We start from the raw sequence: 19,723 nt of genomic DNA, 5'->3' as shown, positions 1-19,723 counted from the left end.
CATCTTCGTCAGGAGTGGGGTTTCTTGGTCTTCGGGTAGCGGAGCCGGGCAGTTAATCCGCCCCGCTATCTCTATCCAAGCCTGAAAAATTGATAGGAAGGCTTAGGTTCCTTCCCCAAAATATGCCGCTAAAGGGTATACCTTGAAAACATGAAAGAACTTACCGAATTAGCCTGGCGTTTCAAGATAAGCCCACGATCCTCGGTCGTGGGCAGTGGTGTCTCGCCGCCTTGAACATCACCTTCCAGATGTCTTCATGCGTTGTGCCAAAGAGCTCTAGTAGCGTCTGGTGCCTGGCCGGATCGAACTCCCACAAATAGCAAGTCCGGCGTTGGCACTGAATGATCTGGTGAATGAGCATAACCTAGATCACGTTGACGAGCTTGATTCTCTTGGTTATCATGTTCTGGACGCACGTCTGGAGCCCAGTCAGCTCATCTGAAGAACCCCAGGTCAGGCCCTTCTCTTGCCAGGAGGTGAGCCGCATCGGAACTCCGAATCATAATTCGGGGGTCGCCGGCCAGTTGGTGTCGCGCGGCTCGGTGATGTAGAACCACCCCGACTGCCACCCCTTCACCGTCTCCACAAAGGAGACCTCGGGCCAGGTGACGTTGGGCATCTTCCCCACCATGGCACCCCCGCACTTAGCTTGTTGGCCGCTCACCATCTTGGGCTTCACATTGAAGGTCTTCAGCCATAGGCCGAAGTGGGGTGGGATGCAGAGAAAGGCCTCGCACACGACAATGAATGCCGAGATGTTGAGGATAGAGTTGGGGGCCAAATCATGGAAGTCCAGCCCGTAGTAAAACATCAGTCCGCGGACAAACGGGTGGAGAGGGAATCCCAGCCCGCGAACAAAGTGTGTGAGAAACACAACCCTCTCATGGGGCTCTAGGGTAGGGACGATCTGTCCCTTGGCCGGAAGTCGACGAACGATTTCCTTGGCCAGGTAACCGGCCTCCCGGAGCTCCTTGATGTCCTTCTTCTTGACAGAAGAGGCCATCCACTTGCCTCCACCTTCGGATCTGGACATGGTTGGAGTGCTTTTTTGGGCGAAGAAAGCTAAAGCTTGGGCGTTGGAGCTCGAGAATGGATGGGCATAGGAAGGAGAAGGCATGGGTGAACAAGGATGAATCCTTATCCCTTTATAAAGGCAGTAAAAGTCATGCGCCTCCCTGCTCGCCTTAAAATCCACCCATTCCCCAAGCATCGTGCAGATGACACGGTTGGGTTGCCCATGCCCGTATTGATGAGAATCCCGTGATAAGGGGACACGGTCTATGCTTCGACAAGACGTGACAATGAAACCGCACCTCGAAATACAGAGCGGCGGGCTAAAAAACGGTTTGAATAATGACTGGGCAGTGGTGTGATGTCACGCTACAAAAAGTTGTCAGCGGATCGGACTCGTGAAATATTATACTCTCTATGGTTGTGTGTGGTACTTGTTTTGCAGAACCGGACACATTTTCTATGTTTGAAAGGCTATGTTGGAATATTCGGAGGAGGAACCCGCCTTGCAATGCCAAATACATCTGCGCGCCGGACTCATCGTCATTGAAGCCTGGTTCAGGGGCTAATGAGGGAGTCCTGGATTAAGGGGTCCTCAGACAGTCGGACTGTATACTTTGGCCGGACTGTTGGACTATGAAGATACAAGATAGAAGACTTCGTCCCGTGTCCGGATGGGACTCTCCTTTGCGTGGAAGGCAAGCTTGGCGATTCGGATATGTGGATTCCTTTCTCTATAACCGACTTTGTACAACCCTAGCCCCCCCCCCCGGTGTCTATATAAACCGGAGGGTTCATACTTCTAGGGTTTAGTCACAACAATCATATCCTCATAGGCTAGACGTCTAGGGTTTAGCCACTACGATCTCGTGGTAGATCAACTCTTGTAATACTCATATTCATCAAGATCTATCAAGCAGGAAGTAGAGTATTACCTGCATAGAGAGGGCCCGCCTGGGTAAACATTGTGTCCCCCGCCTCCTGTTACCATTAGCCTTAGACGCACAGTTCGGGACCCCCTACCCGAGATCCACCGGTTTTGACACCGATAATATGCCCCAGAGGCAATGATAAAGTTGTTATTATTATATTTCCTTATTCATGATAAAGGTTTATTATTCATGCTAGAATTGTATTGACCGGAAACTTAAATACATGTGTGGATACATAAACAAATACCATGTCCAGAATAGCTCGTTGATCAAAAGATGGTTAAGGTTTCCTAACCATAGACATGAGTTGTCATTTGATAACGGGATCACATCATTAGGAGAATGATGTGATGGACAAGACCCAACCGTTAGCATAGCATATGATCGTTCAGTTTATTGCTACTACTTTCTTAATGTCAAATACATGTTTCTTCAACCATGAGATCATGCAACTCCTGGACTCCGAAGGAATGCCTTGTGTGCCATCAAACGTCACAACGTAACTGGGTGATCATAAATGTTCTCTACATGTATCTCCGAAGGTGTCTATTGAGTTGGCATGGATCGAGATTGGGATTTGTCACTCCGTATGACGGAGATGTATCTCTGGGCCCTCTCGGTAATACAACATCACAAGAAGCTTGCAAGAAAAGTGACTAAGGAGTTAGTTACGGGATGATGTATTATGGAATGAGTAAAGAGACTTGCCGGTAACGAGATTGAACTAGGTATGGAGATACCGACAATCGAGTCTCGGGCAAGTAATATACCGATTGACAAAGGGAACTACGTATGTTGTCATAAAGGTTCGAACGATAAAAATCTTTGTAGAATATGTAGGAACCAATATGGGCATCCAGGTCACGCTATTGGTTATTGACCAGAGAAGCGTCTCGGTCATGTCTACATCATTCTTGAACCCGTAGGGTCCGTACGCTTAATGTTCGTTAACGATATAGTATTATATGAGTTATGTATGTTTGTGAGTGAATGTTGTCAGAGTCCTAGATGAGATCACGGACATGACAAGGAGCTCAGGAATGGTCCGGAGGTAAAGATTGATATATAGGATGATATGGTTAGGCCAAGGAGTAAGCCCCACGGGGCTTTAGGTCAGTGCAAAAGGAAGTTTTGCGGAGGTCAGGGACCAGACGCCAGGGACCCTGGCGTCCGGCCCTGGGCCAGACGCCGAGGACCGTGGCGTATGGTACTGGAAACCGAGAAGGACTCTTCCTTGCGTTCCAAACCAACTTTGAGGAGGCTCTTTCTCCAAGAAACTACCCCAGGGCTCAATATATAAATAGAGGAGCAGGGCTAGCCCCTAGAACACATGAAGATTCACCATGCCGTGTGACGGCAACCCCGCCCCCTCCAGTTTATCCTCCGTCATAGTTTCCGTTGTGCTTGGCGAAGCCCTGCGGAGATTGTTCTTCACCACCACCATCACCATGCCGTCGTGCTGCCGGAACTCATCTACTACTTCGCCTCTCTTGCTGGATCAAGAAGGCGAGGACGTCATCGAGTTGAACGTGTGCTGAACGCAGAGGTGCCATACACTTGATACTTCATTGGGACAGATCGTGAAGGTATATGACTACACCAACCACGTTGATAAACGCTTCGCTTAGCAATCTTAAAGGGTATGAAGATACTCTTCCCCTCTCGTAGTTATGCATCTCCATGGATAGATCTTGCGTGTGCATAGATTTTTTTTGTTTTCCATGAAACGTTCCCCAAGAAAGTAAGCATTGGATAGTATTGGCGATCTTAAGGCCCCGGGTATGGATGGGCTTCCAACACTTTTCTATCAGCATTACTGGAGTTTGGTTGGTGATTCTGTGATGCCAGAGGTTTTGCATGTATTGCGAGGCGGCAACATGTCGGAGGGATGGAACGACACTCTGGTAGTGTTAATCCCAAAGGTACAAAATCCAGAGACTCTGAAAGATTTACGCCCAATTAGCCTTTGCAATGTAGTGTACAAGCTCGTGTCCAAGGCCTTGGCCAACCGGTTGAAAACTATATTGGAAGATATTATTTCACCTAATCAGAGTGCCTTTGTGCCCGGGAGATTGATATCAGATAACACGATCTTGACATATGAGATGACCCGCTTCTTCAAGAGGAAAAGGTCGGGGAGCACAAGCTTTGCAGCCCTCAAGTTATATATGAGCAAGGCATACAATCGTGTCGAGTGGGGTTTTCTCGAGAAGGTCATGAAGTAGGTTGGGTTTGCGCAAGGTTTTATCAAACTCATCAGTATGTGCATAAGGACAGTCAGATTCCGATTTAAGGTGAATGAGTCATGCACTGAACAAGTGATCCGAGGCCGTGGGCTGCGACAGGGTGATCCAATATCACCGTATATCTTCACATTGTACTACTTCAGGCGGAACAAAATGAACACATCAAGTCATCTACTGTTCGTGGACTCACTTCTCCTGTTCGAAGCCAACCCGGAGAGCATCGCTGCAATCAATCAGATCCTACATGTCTATGAGATGGGCTCCTGTCAGGTGATAAACAGAGACAATTGTGCTATCCTCTTTAGCTAGGGCTGGGCATATAAACCGAAAACCGATGTCCCGAACCGAATTAACCGGCACCGAAGCCGAATTCACCGAAACCGGGAACTTCGGTTGTATGTCCGGTTGCCATTTGATGAAAACCGAATTTAGTCCGGTGAATTTGGGTTTATTGCTGGGGTAACCGAATAGACCGAAACCCGAGAAAACATAGGGGTCCGACCTGCACGTCTGTTGCTGTACTCAAGTGCTCTTTCCACTTCTCGAGTGCACTGAGTCCAACGGCCGCATCGGGAAGAGGCGAACCTGAGTAGTACCACAGTGAGCCACCGTCGCTATATATTTTGTCTAAAAGACAAAGTACTAGTAGTAGTACTTCTCTCGCGTACTACCTCCGTCCTGGTTTATAGGTCCCCTTGACTAAAGGAGCTGCCACCGCTAATTTTATAGAGTAAAGTTTTGCTCGGGAGAATCAATAGCAGTAGTGGCTACTAGTAGCTAGTACACAGACCTATAAGCACTGCACAGAATAAAAGTATAGATGCTCCTGCTGCTAGTATGTGTACTGTACATTCATCAGAATAGAGGTAATGATTCCGTCTGTTATTTACTCGGTGCTGTTCGGTAGAACCGACGACCAAATCGAAATTTCGGTGCAGAGAATCATCAGTTAGCTAATATTCTACTGACCGATCGGTCTGTGCTTTGCCAAAACCGAAATTTTGAATTGACCGAGGAACCGATCCGATCGGTTCGGGGGAACCGAACGCCCAGCCCTCTTTAGCCGCATATATAAAAACAGGAGTTTTAGTCGTAGGGAAAAACAAGCAACAGGTCGTATTTTTCAGATATAAAATAACTGGACGGGCTACAGCCGTCCGATCACGTCGACCTTTTTCTTTGAATGCAATCGGATCACGTCGACCTTGTGGTGCCCGCACAACTCTCCAACGGGGAAAAAAAATCGAACCAGGCCACGAGAAGGGACAGGCCACTACCATGGCGACCGCGTGCTTCCACCTTCGCCTCTGCCCCCGCTTCCGCGCCTTCGCGTCCTTCTCCTCTCGCCCCCTCCTCGCTACCCACCCCAGGACCCTTCCCCTACGACGCACCGGCCCGGCTACGCCGCTCGCCGCCCGCACGCGCCGCGGGTTCGGCTCCTCCATGGCCGCCGCCCCGCCCAACGAGGATGACGACTTTGCCACAGGTTAGCAGCCGCTTCCAGGAACTCTTCGTTACTCGGATTGTAGCTTATATCTCTAATTCTCTTACTACGTTGTTGTTATTGCACGGTGTAGCTGCGGACCTGCGGTTCGACCAGCCGCTCAAGGTAGTGCAGTACCCCGACCCCGTCCTGCGCGCACGCAACAAGCGCATCAACACCTTCGACGACAACCTTCGCTCCCTCGCCGACGAGATGTTTGATGTCATGTACAAGTGAGTCTGGACGTAAAGCCATGTGCCTTTTACCTTGCCTCTGCTGTGCGCACCGGAGCTGTTTGATGAAATGCACATGAGGTTGCCGTGCCACTTTCTTTACTAAATATATGCACGGTATCGTTAATTTGAGCACCACTGGCTTGTAGAAGTCCATATAGTGCTCTGATTTTTGCCTCTTCCTGTATACACTGACTTTCCATACACCCCCAGAGTCGCTAGGTGGTTAGGGACCTTGACACTATCAACCGATAGACAAGAGATGCACATGTGTGCACATCTCCTACGTTCTCTAGTATTTTATATGCATTGCTCTTGTCAAATTAGCAAATTGAGGTGTCATTTATACTCATGAGGCTATCTGAGGCTCTGAGCCCTGGAATGGTCAGGTAGTTGTGCATGAGTGCACATGGTGCTACTGCTATAGTTAATATTTTTTTTTATCTGGGCTATATGTCATATTACTCATTTACTTATGGTGGACCTGAAATGCCTTAGTCATATTCTAGTGGGTGCAAATATCCCGTCATAACCTCATAGGCCTCTCCGCTGTTTTTAGAAAGGATTGACCTGGTTTCATGCTACAGGACTGATGGCATTGGTCTCTCGGCACCACAAGTTGGAGTGAACGTGCAGCTCATGGTATTCAACCCAGCTGGGGTGAAAGGGGAAGGAGAGGAAATTGTCCTTGTCAACCCAGTAGTTTACAAGTTCTCAAAGCGATTGTCAGTCTATGAAGAAGGGTGCTTGTCGTTCCCTGGAATATATGCCAATGTGCTGGTGAGAGTAGCCTTTATCTTTGCTCTTATTAAGATCTAAGTTGTTGGCTGTGTCTGTTCACCTCTTGAGTTACTAGCAATTACTGGTTGCCATCCATTCTATGGAGGACATACGGTTGAGTCAATTATATATTTTTGAGATAACTTTTCAACATTTGCACAAAACCCAGGTGCTATGGTGGCATAAGCATTTAACTGATAACTAGATGATACCCTGCGTGTTGCTGCAAGAATTGATTGAAATACATTTTAAGTAGATGTAGTTGTATGTGATATAAATTTTAAATTAAGAATATAACTAAAATTTGAAATACTATATTTTGGTTAGATTTAGTTCTTTTCGGATAGGAAATTTAAATTTGTAATATAAGAACTAAATTTGAAATACATATGATTTACTATATTTAGTTATTGAGCTGAGTCTTTTCTCATGCATATTTGTATGTTGACTTGTTGAGACTGGGCCTTTTCATGCATGTGTGCATGTTTAGGGAAATAGATTAGTGGGGGCTAACTATTTAGATATAGAAGATATGTACAGAAATAACTTATGTGGAAAAGCACACGCATTAGCTAGTCTCGACACCAATACCAGCTCTGTTCTTGTTTGATAGCGAGAAAGATACATCTTTCATGTGTTGAATTTAATATTTGTCTCATTTGTCATGTGTTGCTTAATTCCAAATTCTGTATATTGTTATAGAAAAAATCCACTCTACAACCCTGAACTATTGCAGGAGCCAGGAGTTCATTTTTCAAACTCGAACTGTAAATCTGGTTGTTTGAACATTGAACTCTTTAATCAGTTTACTTAACCCCTGGCTCTCTCAAGCGGTTTTGTGCTGACTGAGACAACACGTGCCATCATCTTGACATGTCAGCAACTTAAGTGAAAAAGTAAGAATTAAATAATTCAGACAATAAAATGAAATAATAATGATAATGATAATAATAATAATCAGTTTTTTTGGAAAGATCTGTAACTTCCAAGCAATTCACAAATAGTAGAAAGTCATCGGAAACCAGACTCTCTTTTTTTTAGTGAAAGAAAAAAAAGCAGATTCAGTAGTTCTCAGATGACATGTAGCTAAACTTTTTTTAGTGTCAGTTTGAAAAAACCCAAGTTCCGAAAAGGATTTTTTTGGTAGTCAAACTGAAAAATGTCTCAGTAGTCAATCCGAAAAAACTTCTCCCTGAATTTCCTAAATAGTTCATTTTTTTGTAAAAATATATACTCCATCCGATCCGAATTAATTGACGCAGCCTTTATACAATGTCCATTTTACATTGTGTAGAGGCTGCGTCAATTAATTCGGATCTGAGGGAGTATTATTTCTAGATATTTCTTTATTTTTTTAACGTTTTAATTAAGTTGCTGACAAGGCAAGAATAAAGTGATCCACATATGTGCCATATGTGGTCTCAGTTTGCGCAAAACCACTTGGGATAGGGCCAGGGGTGAACTGATTCAACAGTTCAAGATTCGAAAGTAAACTTCTGCAATTTCAGGGTTAAAAGGTTACTTTTTTCATTTTTGTAATCACCTAGAAATATTAGTGATATTTATCAGCCACATAGCCATCTGAAATTAGACCTGCCCCAACACTCTAAATATAATTTCAGTTTGCATTCATAGCAAGTATGACCTGCATGGCTGCATTACTGCAAATAGATTATGTTTTCACAAGTTCAAATTGCTACTGAAAAACCTGAGTACATGAGATTTAGAGTTTAAAGCTTGTTAACATTCACCATACTTATTATCTTAACTATCTATATTATGTCACTAAGCGTTCATATACAAGACAAAAGTATCAGGTATCAAACAAATGATGGGAGTAGGCAAGTTAGGGAATGCAACTAAGATCCACCTTTGTTGATCCTATTATTTAGTATTCTTTTATATTTAGTATTTGCGTTCTTCTGAAAATGGAGGATTTTACTAATGGACTATGGCATTTGCAATTATTTCACCACTGTGCTATGCAGAGACCAGACACTGTTAAAATTGATGCTCAAGATGCTAGTGGAGCAAAGATCAAAGTTAAATTATCAGAGCTATTTGCAAGAGTTTTCCAGCATGAGTTTGATCATTTACAGGCATGGGCTTAACCTTGATCAAACTTAATTTTGTCATGTATTTATGTAAGATTTTTGAATTAAATCTTCCACTTGAGTTCATTTATGTGAATGAAATATTTAATGGCCAACTAAATCCAGTCTATTTCTCTTTACTTCACTGTCCATGTTACTTTTGATCCAACAAACCAATTGGGGTCTGAGGACACCTCAATTTTCGTAATGAAGGGCTTATATTGGTGTGTGAACACATTCAGCACTATAGTCATGTGGCCACTCACCATCAACTTGTGGATTTGCAGGGAATCCTTTTCTTTGACAGAATGACTATGGATGTTGTTGAGAGCATACATGAGCAGCTGAAGGTTAGTAAATGCGAATCCGAAGTAGGTGAAGTTACACCTAGGAATATCATTTGATATTAGTTCTTGTGCTTATATGCTCTCTCAAAAGCCAGCAGTGTTGGAATTATTGGAATAGTGGGGCGCTGCAAATAAGACACTAATGTCCCTCCAAATTTTGCTTTTCTTTTGGGAGAGAGTAGACGCACTAATTGTTTGTTGTTATCAACAGGGCTGTTCATGATGAAGATATGATCCTTTTTTTGTATATATGTGTTAGTCTTTCTTGGTTGGAGTTTTTTTTTTAATGCTTTGTTGGCTGGAGTTACATGACTTTGGGTTTTTGGTTTGTCAAGATTTGGTATATTTTCTGAATAACATGCTACAAATATTTCTTGAAGCATGTGCGCGTGTGTTTATGTTTTGTTATGCCGTATCTCACTTTGTAACTTTGCTTACGTCTAGTCGAACTTTCTCATTTCCAATAGAATCTTGAGGACAAATACGAGGAAATAACAGGACAAGCAAGCCCTGAAACTATATCAAACTACAGAGGGACAAAGGATGTTGCTAGTTTTTCAAGATGATTGCGTCAGACCGTCAGTCTTCTTCATCTTAAACCTGTCTAGTTCGTGTGTCTTTTCATGTTCTATTAAGCAATTCTGAAATCTTTGTCTGCTACTGTACAAACAGGTTCTGCAAATTTTCCAAGTGCATCATCAAGCTGAGCTACAAATTCAAGTGTTTGTGGAACTGTTTGTTGGTGTATACACTGCTGTCATTCTAGTTTTGGCAGTTTTGCTATGTCTAGTTATGTACAACATTAATGAAATTATATACAGAAATTTCACTATTTATGGATGAAGTATTATTTCCAACAATGAATATCTGAATAGGATTTTTGTTTGCATGCTATGATATTGGGGATATACTGTACTTTCTCTCTTTCCACGAGACTGTGTTGACCTCTTGTTTTCTCAAAATTTAAAGTACAAAGCAAAGATTACATCCTGGCCTTAGTTGTAACAACCAAATAACTGAGCCATGAATAGCCTTTTAACTGGATAATGCGCAGTGATGTTGGTGCATCTCTTGCATTGGCCAGCATGTATTATACGTACTTGAGAGTTGAGAACACATCATATGCTAGTATATCTTTGTATAACATGGCTGTATGGCCCCATGTCTTTTTGCCATTATGTTTGTTTCTAGCATAGCGATATTTGTATCTAACAATGCACTAAGAAGTCCTAATCTTTCCGTGGTGGCAAATCTGGCACGACGAAGTCCATGCAAACATGAAACTTCTTCACAAGCTGTTTGATCAACATAAATATGGATTATTGGGAAAAAAGTGTTGCTCGAAAGCACATTGGTAGTAATATCTCAATAAGAATGGTGGCTGTGGTACATTTTCATGTTTATCAGTTGACTTACATTGAGTTTACATGTGTGCTATTGTTATGTATGATGAAATTCCCTAATAATATGGTTTGATGTGATCTTCATACAAAACTCTAGTTTTAAATAATAATTTGTTATAGTTAAGAAATGTGCTTAATGTAGATAGTGACATCCATTCCAAAATAGATGTGTGAATTAGTCTTGGTATTTAAATATTGTAATTTTGATTCTTGATGGCAGCACTTTATTGATTTAGTGTTGGTCGTGATAATTTAGAGATGGGTATATAAGCTATATGGGCCAACTATGTAAAAGTTAATGCCTTAGCTCATCCGTTTGCATGGAACTGACATGCCATTAAGATTAGAAGTTGTAATAATGCTGGAAAGATGGTAAAAATGCTTATGCGTTAACATGTTGTCTGTCCACCTAGAAGTAAGATCAGTACATTGTACGGTTCAGTAAGTGTTGCACCAATCTATGTATCTTCCATTATAGCTTATATTTGTTGTTCCCTTATTCAAAGATAGCTGATTCTCGTTGAGTTATAAGGCTAGAAAGATGGTAAAAATGCTTATGAGTGATCATTATAACCTACTCCCTCCGTTACTTAATATAAGACGTTTTTTAGTTACGGAGGGAGTAGTTAATAAATGGTCACCTCCCTGTCATGTTCTAATGGTTAATTCGCTTTCACTCATTCTATTTTTACACCATTATTATCTAATTAAGTTGATCTGTTTGAACATTTTTTTTCTATCCGTCTGTCAAAATCTTTCTAGCTACTAAACCTAAAAAAAGCACATTTCCTTTCCGCGCTGCACTGCTAGTCTTGAATACAGAATGTGTATGTTGCAAATGATTTTAGCATTTGTTGCTTAGAAGCTGGATGTATTGTACTTGTTCATTTTTCTTACAGTTCACTTCAATATCATTTTTCCGTTCCTTCTGCCCAAGTGCCAAAACAAAATTTTCCTTTGATTAACCAATCAGTATACTTGTCATCTAAACATTTATTATATTGTATCAATCTGTTTCTGAATCTTAACCGAGTTATTCTATATTGTACATTCAACATTGTCATTGGGATTCTTGGGTCGTTAACATTTGCTTCACCTTTACCCATGTTGGCACTGTTTTTATTAATAGTAAGGTGTAGCAATGTGCAAAAGTTGTGCAGAAGTGCTGTAATATTATTTTTTAACACTTATACTTTGTATTAGCATAGAAATAACATGCTCTATATTTTTTCAGCTCACACATATAATCTGTCTGCCTGCCCATTTTATATGAAAACATCTATGTTTGCTTTCCCACAAACATGACACACTTGCCATGATAACAAAACATAAATTAAGTAATTAACTGTGTATATATGCACATGACGAGGCAATGGTGCAAAGGGTCGGAAGCATCACAACGACCACTCATGGATAAGCACCAACTAATGGATGAGGATACTATCTGTGTTTCAGCATATGTCATGGTATGACTGCAAGTTGTTCCCAGCAGGTTTTCCAATCTGCAGACAAGCTATGGGAGGGATGGTTGGAGTGAAGAGTTCCCCAAAAGCTTGCCAACAGAATGGATTGTTTAGGTGGTAGTGGGCTATTTGCACAGGTTTAAGTTGTACTCCTGTAAGTGTGATCCCTGAACAAGGTGAGCTGTCACTGCATGCAAAATGGAGAGGCTTGATTGTAAATGTCCCTCTGATGTTCTCATACTGAACGCCTGATACCGCCACTGCTGTTGTTTGATTTGTGCAGGTTCTTTTGTCGCAATAGAACTGGTCTATCATAATAGGTGTTTGAACTTCGGAGACTTGTATGTTTGAGAACCTTATGTCTTGAACCAGTCCTATACCGCCCTGCAAGGAGAATTCAATTGGTTTAGCTCAGTAGGTATTATGAGTTTATTCTGCATGCTCTTTCTTGAATTATTGATCTTACCTGCCAGGTCTTGATTCTGACACCAGTCATTGTTCTGAACATGTTGACATCTCTTACTGTTACATTAGAGACGCATGCTTTTGTGTTGTCCCGGCCTAGTCCACCAATGCTGATTCCATGGCCTGGTCCACAATTCACATTGTGTATGTATATGTTGCTACATCCTGTCTGGATGGAGATGCAATCGTCACCTGCATGGAACAAGACAAAAGATGCCATGTGATCTGTGCTATATACTCATTTTACTACTTTTGTGTAACTGCAAAAGATGCTTCGATACGATTCGTCGCCCTTTTCCAGTGTACTCTAAGTCTGGAACTGCCCGTTGCACTGCAGAGCTTGCAGAACAGAGGGACATGCTTTCAGTTGATCATATGCCTTATATTATACTCCCTCCGTCCCATAATGTAAGGCGTTTTTTCAAGCTAATATAGCTTGCAAAAACGTCTTACATTGTGGACGGAGGGAGTAGTTTGTTGGAATATATAAATTGTCTTGTGTTCTCAAATTCTGGTTGAAGATATGTTTCACGTGGACACGTGTTGGCAAAACAAAATTGCTGAACATAATATGAATGCATGCTAGATTGGCAAAATAAAATTCTTCTTGAAGTTAGTCATAAAGAGGAATTACCGCAAGCCAAGTTGGTATGATGAATGCTGACATCTTTGGAGTTCTGCAGGTGTATTCCGTCGGTGTTGAGACTGTTCTCAGGGGAGGATATTGTCAGGTCGTGGACCAGCACCCCTTGACAGTTGTCAAACTTGAGATGGCACTGTGAGCTGTTGACAATTGTGATGCCAGCCACTACGACATTTGAAGAACCATAGAGCCTCAATGCCTGCATCAGAGTATGGAATCAAAACTGCCAGATGTTTGTTTTGGTATACAGTACTGAATGTGCACTAAGATAGTGATCTTACCGTAGGTTTAACCCGTGGCATCCTCTCAAGCTCCTCATTGTACTGCTGGATTGTATCCAAGGTTAGTGATTAATAAACCAACTTTTGAATTGAGTGATTTAGTACTAAATGGTCGGGTCTTACCTTGTCGTCATCCTCATCGTCATTTGGGTCTGAGTAGGTCCACCACTGTTGCCCCCTACCATTTATGGTGCCACTGCCTTGAATTGATAATCCACTTAGTTTGGTGAATTCAAGCCATTGAAGCAAGCCAGAACCCCATGCTTTAGCATTTGTTGGGGCTAAGATCGTTCCTTCCAACTACAAAATTAGCGCATCATTTAACCCCGTTATGTTTTTGTGTTTCACCTTTGCCAGATTGGAGTTTGTTTCTCTTTGTACACATGAAATTGTCGTTTCATTTGAATTATTTTGACATATCAAATATAGCATTGGAATCTTTTACATGCTCATAACATCAAGAAATCATTTCCCCTGCATATATAAGAGTACATACTACATAGGATGGCGTATCTATACTAACATACAAACTTTTATCTCTAGAATAAGGTGGGCTTGCAGGTGTTGTAAAAATCTAGTGCTTCTCTAGAATAAGGAGTCGTGCTGTTCAATGCAGGTAATGGGGAAAGCTTTTTCAGGTATATATTTGGCATTAGGTGCAGAATTACCTTTCTTTTTTGGGGTGGGGGTGGGGGGGGGGGTGCAGAATTACCTGGAAAAGAATGTTTGGTTTGCAGTTAGGCCCAGAAAACGAGATTGGCCCAACAAGGAACTCTAGTTCTGATGGTACAAGAACTGTAGATGCTCCCAGCTTGCACACAGCAGCCCACGCGGCTTGAAAAGCCTGCATGCACACTAATTTATTAGAGATTTGTTCTCAAAAGACTAGACTCTTGTTCCATAAAATGAACCCAGCGACAAAACACACTTGTAGAGCTCAGATCCTTAAGCTAATCATAGTATATAGTTCCACTGTGCCCCTATGGTTTTGTCGAAATGAAAACTATCCAAAACCGTACCCAAAAAATGAGGATTTCTTTTGGCTGAAAAGAAGCCCAAATACACTGTTCAATGTTGGTGGAAGCTTATTTTTTGGAAACTTGCAATTCATCTCCCAATTTCCATGAGTTTAACTACCATTGAATCTTTTTTCTGGTATGCATTTTTGGATTTCAAGTATGCCTCTACATAAAACATTTCCACCTTTTTAATTTTTAAAATAAAATTTAAAGAACTGGTTTTTGAGAACTAACACTAAAAAAGGTACTGTTGGTTCATCCAATTTTTGCCATCGATATGTTTCTTGCGTGCAAAAATAATTTGAAAAAAAATATCGATATTTTCTTGTGAACCCTGAGTGGATGCCCCACTTTGTTCACCAAGAGAAATAAAAGAACAGTACCTGAGTGGATTCCTCAAAAAGGGAAAAATAAAAGAAAAGCCGTACCAGCTTGAAGTGTGTACATGTGAAGAACAGAACAATCCAAAAATAAACCAATAAAATTTCCAGTAAGCACAGGCAATCATGCAAATACTGACTACAGAAAGGTCTGTCACTAGTGACAATTTCCTGCGGCTTTGCACTGGAAATCATGCGAGGGTAGTCGATGATGATGGATCACAGGACTCAATGAAATGTACATCGGATCATATGTCCGGCAAAAATCCAAATCTTCACACTACCTGAAGTGCCACTCCAAATATACAAATACTGAAATTCTAATCTTAGAAAGCCCATGCCTAGTGGTACCTGTTTTCCTGGACTGATCAACACGGAGCGGTCATGCATGACATGCCTGATATGGATTACAAAAGGAAATGTGCAATGCAAAATGGAATTGGCAGTGAGAATTTCTGTGTCCGGGAATGCATGATGCTACACAAGTTAGCGAACAGCAATTTGAGGTGCAGTGATATTGACCGACCTTTGTATCGTCTGAAACTCCATCACCCTTGGCTCCGAAATCAACCACGTTAAACACCGCACCCGGTGAGGCCGAGGCCGCAGGTGGTCGCTGCGGCGGCGGCTGTCTGCCCTTTCCACAGCTTGGAGATGGAAGCTGTGGACTTGAATGTCCATTGCCTTTGTCAGGGCTCGGCTTCGGGCTCGGGCTCGGACTTACAGGTACATTGGGGCTTGGTTGGTATGGCGTCTGGTGTCCTTTGCCAACACCAGGGGGGCCTGGTGGCGGGCTTCGCCGGTTGCCCCCGTGCTGCCGGTGGGAGCTCCCCTTCTTTGCCTTCCCTTTCTTCTTGAGCAGAGAGGAGCTCGGTGAGCTCCTTGGCCTCCAATGCTTGCCTCTCCTCGCGTCGCAGACATCAATGGTGGAGCACAGAGCAAGCAAGACAAGGAGAAGCAGGAGGCCGAAGCCTTTTACTCTGAGCTTCATCCTTGTGTCTGTACCTGTTGGCTAGCTGTGTGGAGAGTGTTTGTACGTGCTTGGGGAGTAGATAAATAGACAGCATACACAAGAGGTGTGGATTGCTTGTGAGGAGGGAAAGACAGAGGCTTCTTTTTAAATAAAAAGCTTCAGGTTCAGGGCGGCCATGTTTGCGCCTCCCTCTCAAAAGATTAGATGAAAATGAATGCGGGAAATGGGGCCACAACTCACGTGCATGCAAGGGTCTTGTAGCTGCACAGGGAATGGGTAAGTGATGTCTTCTTGTTGCTTATGCTCCTCGCCATGATCATGTATGCTTGGCGATTTGTTTACGGCGGTTATTCAGTGAGGACTTGTCGGTGGTGAACCGCATCTATTATGACATTTCAGTAATCTCTCTCTGCTATAATCTCATCTATACCGTTTGCTCCGCATCTTCTTTGACACCGATTTACTGAAACAGGAATGAAGCATAAAATTTATTCACGAGCGGGGAGGAGTAATTTCGGCACCAGATTTTGTGGGGAAACAAAACGGACGTTGTCCTTTATATATATGCTTCCCTGTGGTCCAAGAGATCACGTGCAATTAGAGCGCGAGTATGTCCAGTTTGGCAGCTAATCCAAAAATCCATATGCATTATGGAGATACCAAGGTGATGTGCAAACTCATAGTTTTCATATTGGTTGTTTTCACATCGTGGGACCTACTCGTCAATAGGGCATCTTTTTCCCCCAAGCTCTCAATTGACTGCTAAAGTGATTTTTTCAGACAAAATCGTCATATCAAAGGTTATTATGCAGATCGGCCCAATATGAGGACTCGGCTAGAGTTGCTCTTACTAAAGTACGGAATTACTAACGCTCACAGGCATCTCGCTGAACCAAAATATTTTTTGCTCTGTTTACAGCTCTAAGAAACAACGAGGGAAACAAGTAAAAAATAGTCATCTCAGGCAAACCTAACAGCTCACTTGCTTTGCAGAATTTAGTCAGTTTAGCCAGATGGCTATGAATGTGCTTTACCCGGCATCCTCGGCGGGTTTGCCCCCGTGTTGAATGATAGACATAGTTGTCCCTACGTTTAATCTATAGAGGTGCCATGCCAGATCCCTGCTCTTTTGTTTTTAACCTCTGGAAGATTGATGCGTCTCTGCCATGCCATTGCTGTGCACGCAGTGCAGTTATGCGTATGTGCCCACTTTTCGATCGGTTGCCAAAACCAAAGGCAGACATGTGATCGATCATTGACGGGACGAGCTAGCATCTAGCCGAGGCGGAGGCTAGTCCGTTCCTGAAGCATACGTACACCGTGCTCGTGGTCGTGGGATCGTGGCAACGGTTTTGAGCTGTGTACGTGAAGGTTAAGCTGTGGGAACGAAGCCCATCGAATCAACGTGTGGCCATGAACAGCCGCGCGACACAGGGCAAGAGGGCGCGGTAGAAGACGAGCGCGCACATGCCCAGGTCACATGGGGGCAACGGTCACGGGCGGAACGGAAGGGCCGCGCGTTTGTCCGCGCATCGGCCGGGCCGCAACCGCTGCCTGCCCGCATGCGGACGCCGTCGCAATCTCCGATTCTCTTCTCCCGTGCTCCTTCGTTGTCCAATCATTCATCCATCCACCCATCCATCTCCGCCCTGCCGCTCATGGCCGTGCATCCTTGCTTATTAGTTGGCTTCCAAAATAGGTTGCCCCGCTCGGTCGGTGACTTGATCAGCCGTGACCTCTCCCCTAGGACAATGGGTGGTCGATGCCCACATTTTCAGCGCTATCTCCGTCTCCGAGACGATCAATCTCCACAGCCTACACGTCTCTTAACTTGTACGTGATGTGAACTGGTACATTTTGTGAAGGCAGACAGAGGCCATAAAAAAGGCCCTGAATCCACATGCCCTTGCTCAGAAACAATCACCGCCCCCTGCACTGCACTGCACCCGCCGCCAGGCGTTCTGTGCTGTCGCGGAGGTTCGCCAACACGTAACACGTAGGAGGAGTATGTGGCTACACGTCTGGTTTCCCTTACTGTCGCGTTCGCGCCTAATCTTCACTGATTTCTGCACTCGTCCTATTCTTTTATTGCACCGCTGCAGAATCCATTTGCAAGAATCTAATCTACGCTCAGATTGTCCTGGCACCTGTCCACCTTCTCTTCTTTATACATCCGCATACGGCAGGTGTTTGATTTATACGCACGCAAGTGTATCCTGGTCACAACAGCAGCATTGATAATCTGATTGATACAGCACTGCTGTACATCAGTATTATTACTTCGTTGTGGTTCATCTAATATAGCGTATACAGACAGACAATGGGAAGGCACAACTGCTCTCTGCACACGTGGTTACTAATTTTTTTTTTGAGACAAGTACACGTGGTTACTATAGTATGCAGTAACAAACACTCGACTGGTCACTCATCAGGCTAAGCCTCACAGGACGCACTTTTATCGCTAGCGGCAACCTGCTGGTTTGACGATAAATCGGCATTTAGCAGCAACTGCTCGGTGAAAGACAAATACTACTGGCAGGCACGGGGTCTGACGTCCACTGGTTAATTCTCAAGGCAACGACATACTCAGGGCTCCTCCTCCACCTCCTCCTCCTCTTCCAAGAAAGAAAGTTAGAGTTTGTGCCTTTCGCCGGCGCCGGCGCAGGTCCGCCTCGTCTCCGGTGGCCCTAGGGCCATGGAGGCGCGGTGGATCATGGCAAGGGCCGGCGGGAGGGCTCCATTTTTAGTCGTTTTTTTCAATCTTGTTAGGGTTGTGTCCTACTTAGGAAGGCGAGACGGCGGCGGCTCCCTGAAGATGGAATAAAGGTCTCCCCGCCTAGCCCCCGTTCCAGCGGTGCGTCTAGCATCGTTGGTGGGCGTGTGAAGGTGTGTCTCCGACAGATCTATCTTTGGTGGATTTGCTCGGATCTCGTCGTTGTTCGTCTATGTTCGTGTGTCTTCGGTTTGGATCCTTCCGATCTACATTATTTTTCATCGGCGACGGTTGCTGTTCTGGGGTGCTGGTCCTATGAGGCCTTAACACGACGACTTTCCGACTGTCTACTACAACAAGTTGTGTCCGGCTCCGGCGATGGAGGGGTGATGACAGCGGCGCGCCTTCGTTTCACTTCGGTGCTTGTAGTCGTTGCTAGGTGGTCTACGATTCTGGATGTAATTTTTATTTCTGGTATTCGTTGTACTGCCATGATTGAAGATGAATAGATTGGAAGTTTTTTCGCGAAAAAACGACATACTAATACAGACATTCAGATAAATACACCTTACAACTTGCTAGTAAAACAACAGATTGAACGCTGGACGTAGAATACTACAACTCGTTGCAAATGGAGATGCAAGTACGTAGATTTGCAAGCTGTCGAGGCCTGTCGGCCTGACAGTCTTGGTACACAAAATTACAAATGAGCAAGCTCCTACATTTTTTAATAAATGACGTTTTTCTTATTTCACAATATATCATTAAGCGGATACAAAATCATAATGAGCAACACCAGATCTTTGAATAGCTAAGATGCACACAACCAAACATCAACAGTTTAAAAAAATAAAAAATAAAAACTAACATATCGGCAATAGTAAAGTCATATAAGACAGACATTGTGCCTAGCGAAGGAGATAGTGGATCGATACGGAGATTATGTTGCGACCATGTTAGGTAAATATCTCTCTCCACACCCGCTCCACCCGCATACTCGCCATCCTAAGCAGATTTTGATACTTCGTTCGATGTAGCGTAGACCTCGTACGAAACGTACAACAACAAAATCTGCAAAGGAGAGGCGTTTTTGGCATTTAAGTTTTTTTTGCTACACTAAGCTTTTTGGCCTAATTTTTCTGCTGCGTGCTAGGGTTTGTTCTAGGGTGACGGGGAGCGAAGCATGAAAATCAGAAAAAAATTCTACGAAACACCCAATATCCAATCGAGGAAATGCATAGCAACGAGAGGGAAGTGT

General features: G+C 43.6%; 2 protein-coding genes and 1 long non-coding RNA gene across 5 annotated transcripts; 2 read left to right on the top strand and 1 right to left on the bottom strand.

Moving 5' to 3' along the window:
* Positions 1 to 5,392: 5,392 nt before the first annotated feature.
* On the top strand, positions 5,393 to 10,019 carry LOC119276354 (peptide deformylase 1B, chloroplastic-like). Its single transcript, XM_037557405.1, has 7 exons — positions 5,393 to 5,675; positions 5,767 to 5,905; positions 6,493 to 6,685; positions 8,674 to 8,784; positions 9,066 to 9,128; positions 9,593 to 9,703; positions 9,798 to 10,019. Exons 1-6 carry the CDS (start codon positions 5,468 to 5,470, stop codon positions 9,689 to 9,691), a joined length of 813 nt encoding a protein of 270 aa, XP_037413302.1. The 5' UTR covers positions 5,393 to 5,467; the 3' UTR covers positions 9,692 to 9,703; positions 9,798 to 10,019.
* A 1,825-nt stretch (positions 10,020 to 11,844) lies between these two features.
* LOC119276353 (polygalacturonase At1g48100-like) lies at positions 11,845 to 16,018 on the bottom strand. 2 transcript variants are annotated; one of them, XM_037557402.1, is made up of 7 exons: positions 15,306 to 16,018; positions 14,093 to 14,224; positions 13,504 to 13,680; positions 13,381 to 13,425; positions 13,091 to 13,298; positions 12,458 to 12,648; positions 11,845 to 12,375 (listed from the first exon to the last, which is right to left on the bottom strand). In XM_037557402.1, the coding sequence occupies exons 1-7, from the start codon at positions 15,768 to 15,770 to the stop codon at positions 11,980 to 11,982; spliced, it is 1,614 nt and encodes a 537-aa protein (XP_037413299.1). In that variant the 5' UTR covers positions 15,771 to 16,018; the 3' UTR covers positions 11,845 to 11,979. The 2 variants fall into 2 exon arrangements, with proteins under 2 accessions (XP_037413299.1, XP_037413300.1); XM_037557403.1 differs by having other exon boundaries at positions 13,381 to 13,422; positions 15,306 to 16,012.
* Positions 13,180 to 16,852, top strand: LOC119276355. Of its 2 annotated transcripts, XR_005136559.1 has the most exons (4): positions 13,180 to 13,308; positions 13,386 to 13,441; positions 16,225 to 16,416; positions 16,533 to 16,852. It is a non-coding gene; the product is annotated as an uncharacterized LOC119276355 (long non-coding RNA). The 2 variants fall into 2 exon arrangements; XR_005136558.1 differs by having other exon boundaries at positions 16,225 to 16,852.
* Positions 16,853 to 19,723: the final 2,871 nt, after the last annotated feature.

Source organism: Triticum dicoccoides, chromosome 3B (assembly GCF_002162155.2).
Source record: "Triticum dicoccoides isolate Atlit2015 ecotype Zavitan chromosome 3B, WEW_v2.0, whole genome shotgun sequence".
In the NCBI taxonomy this organism is placed as follows: Eukaryota; Viridiplantae; Streptophyta; class Magnoliopsida; order Poales; family Poaceae; genus Triticum; species Triticum dicoccoides.
The sequence above is the reverse complement of the archived record's forward strand: the minus strand, read 5'-3'. Positions and strand labels throughout refer to the sequence as shown.

What these genes read in the sequence shown, in the direction of transcription:
- LOC119276354 (XM_037557405.1), top strand. Translation starts at nt 5,468, where the DNA reads ATGGCGACCGCGTGCTTCCACCTTCGCCTCTGCCCCCGCTTCCGCGCC. An exon ending in ATGTTTGATGTCATGTACAA is followed by an intron (nt 5,906 to 6,492) that starts GTGAGTCTGGAC and finishes TTCATGCTACAG; the next exon opens with GACTGATGGCATTGGTCTCT. An exon ending in GCATACATGAGCAGCTGAAG is followed by an intron (nt 9,129 to 9,592) that starts GTTAGTAAATGC and finishes CATTTCCAATAG; the next exon opens with AATCTTGAGGACAAATACGA.
- LOC119276353 (XM_037557402.1), bottom strand. Translation starts at nt 15,770, where the DNA reads ATGAAGCTCAGAGTAAAAGGCTTCGGCCTCCTGCTTCTCCTTGTCTTG. An exon ending in TGCCACGGGTTAAACCTACG is followed by an intron (nt 13,299 to 13,380) that starts GTAAGATCACTA and finishes ACTCTGATGCAG; the next exon opens with GCATTGAGGCTCTATGGTTC. An exon ending in TCATACCAACTTGGCTTGCG is followed by an intron (nt 12,649 to 13,090) that starts GTAATTCCTCTT and finishes TGTTCCATGCAG; the next exon opens with GTGACGATTGCATCTCCATC.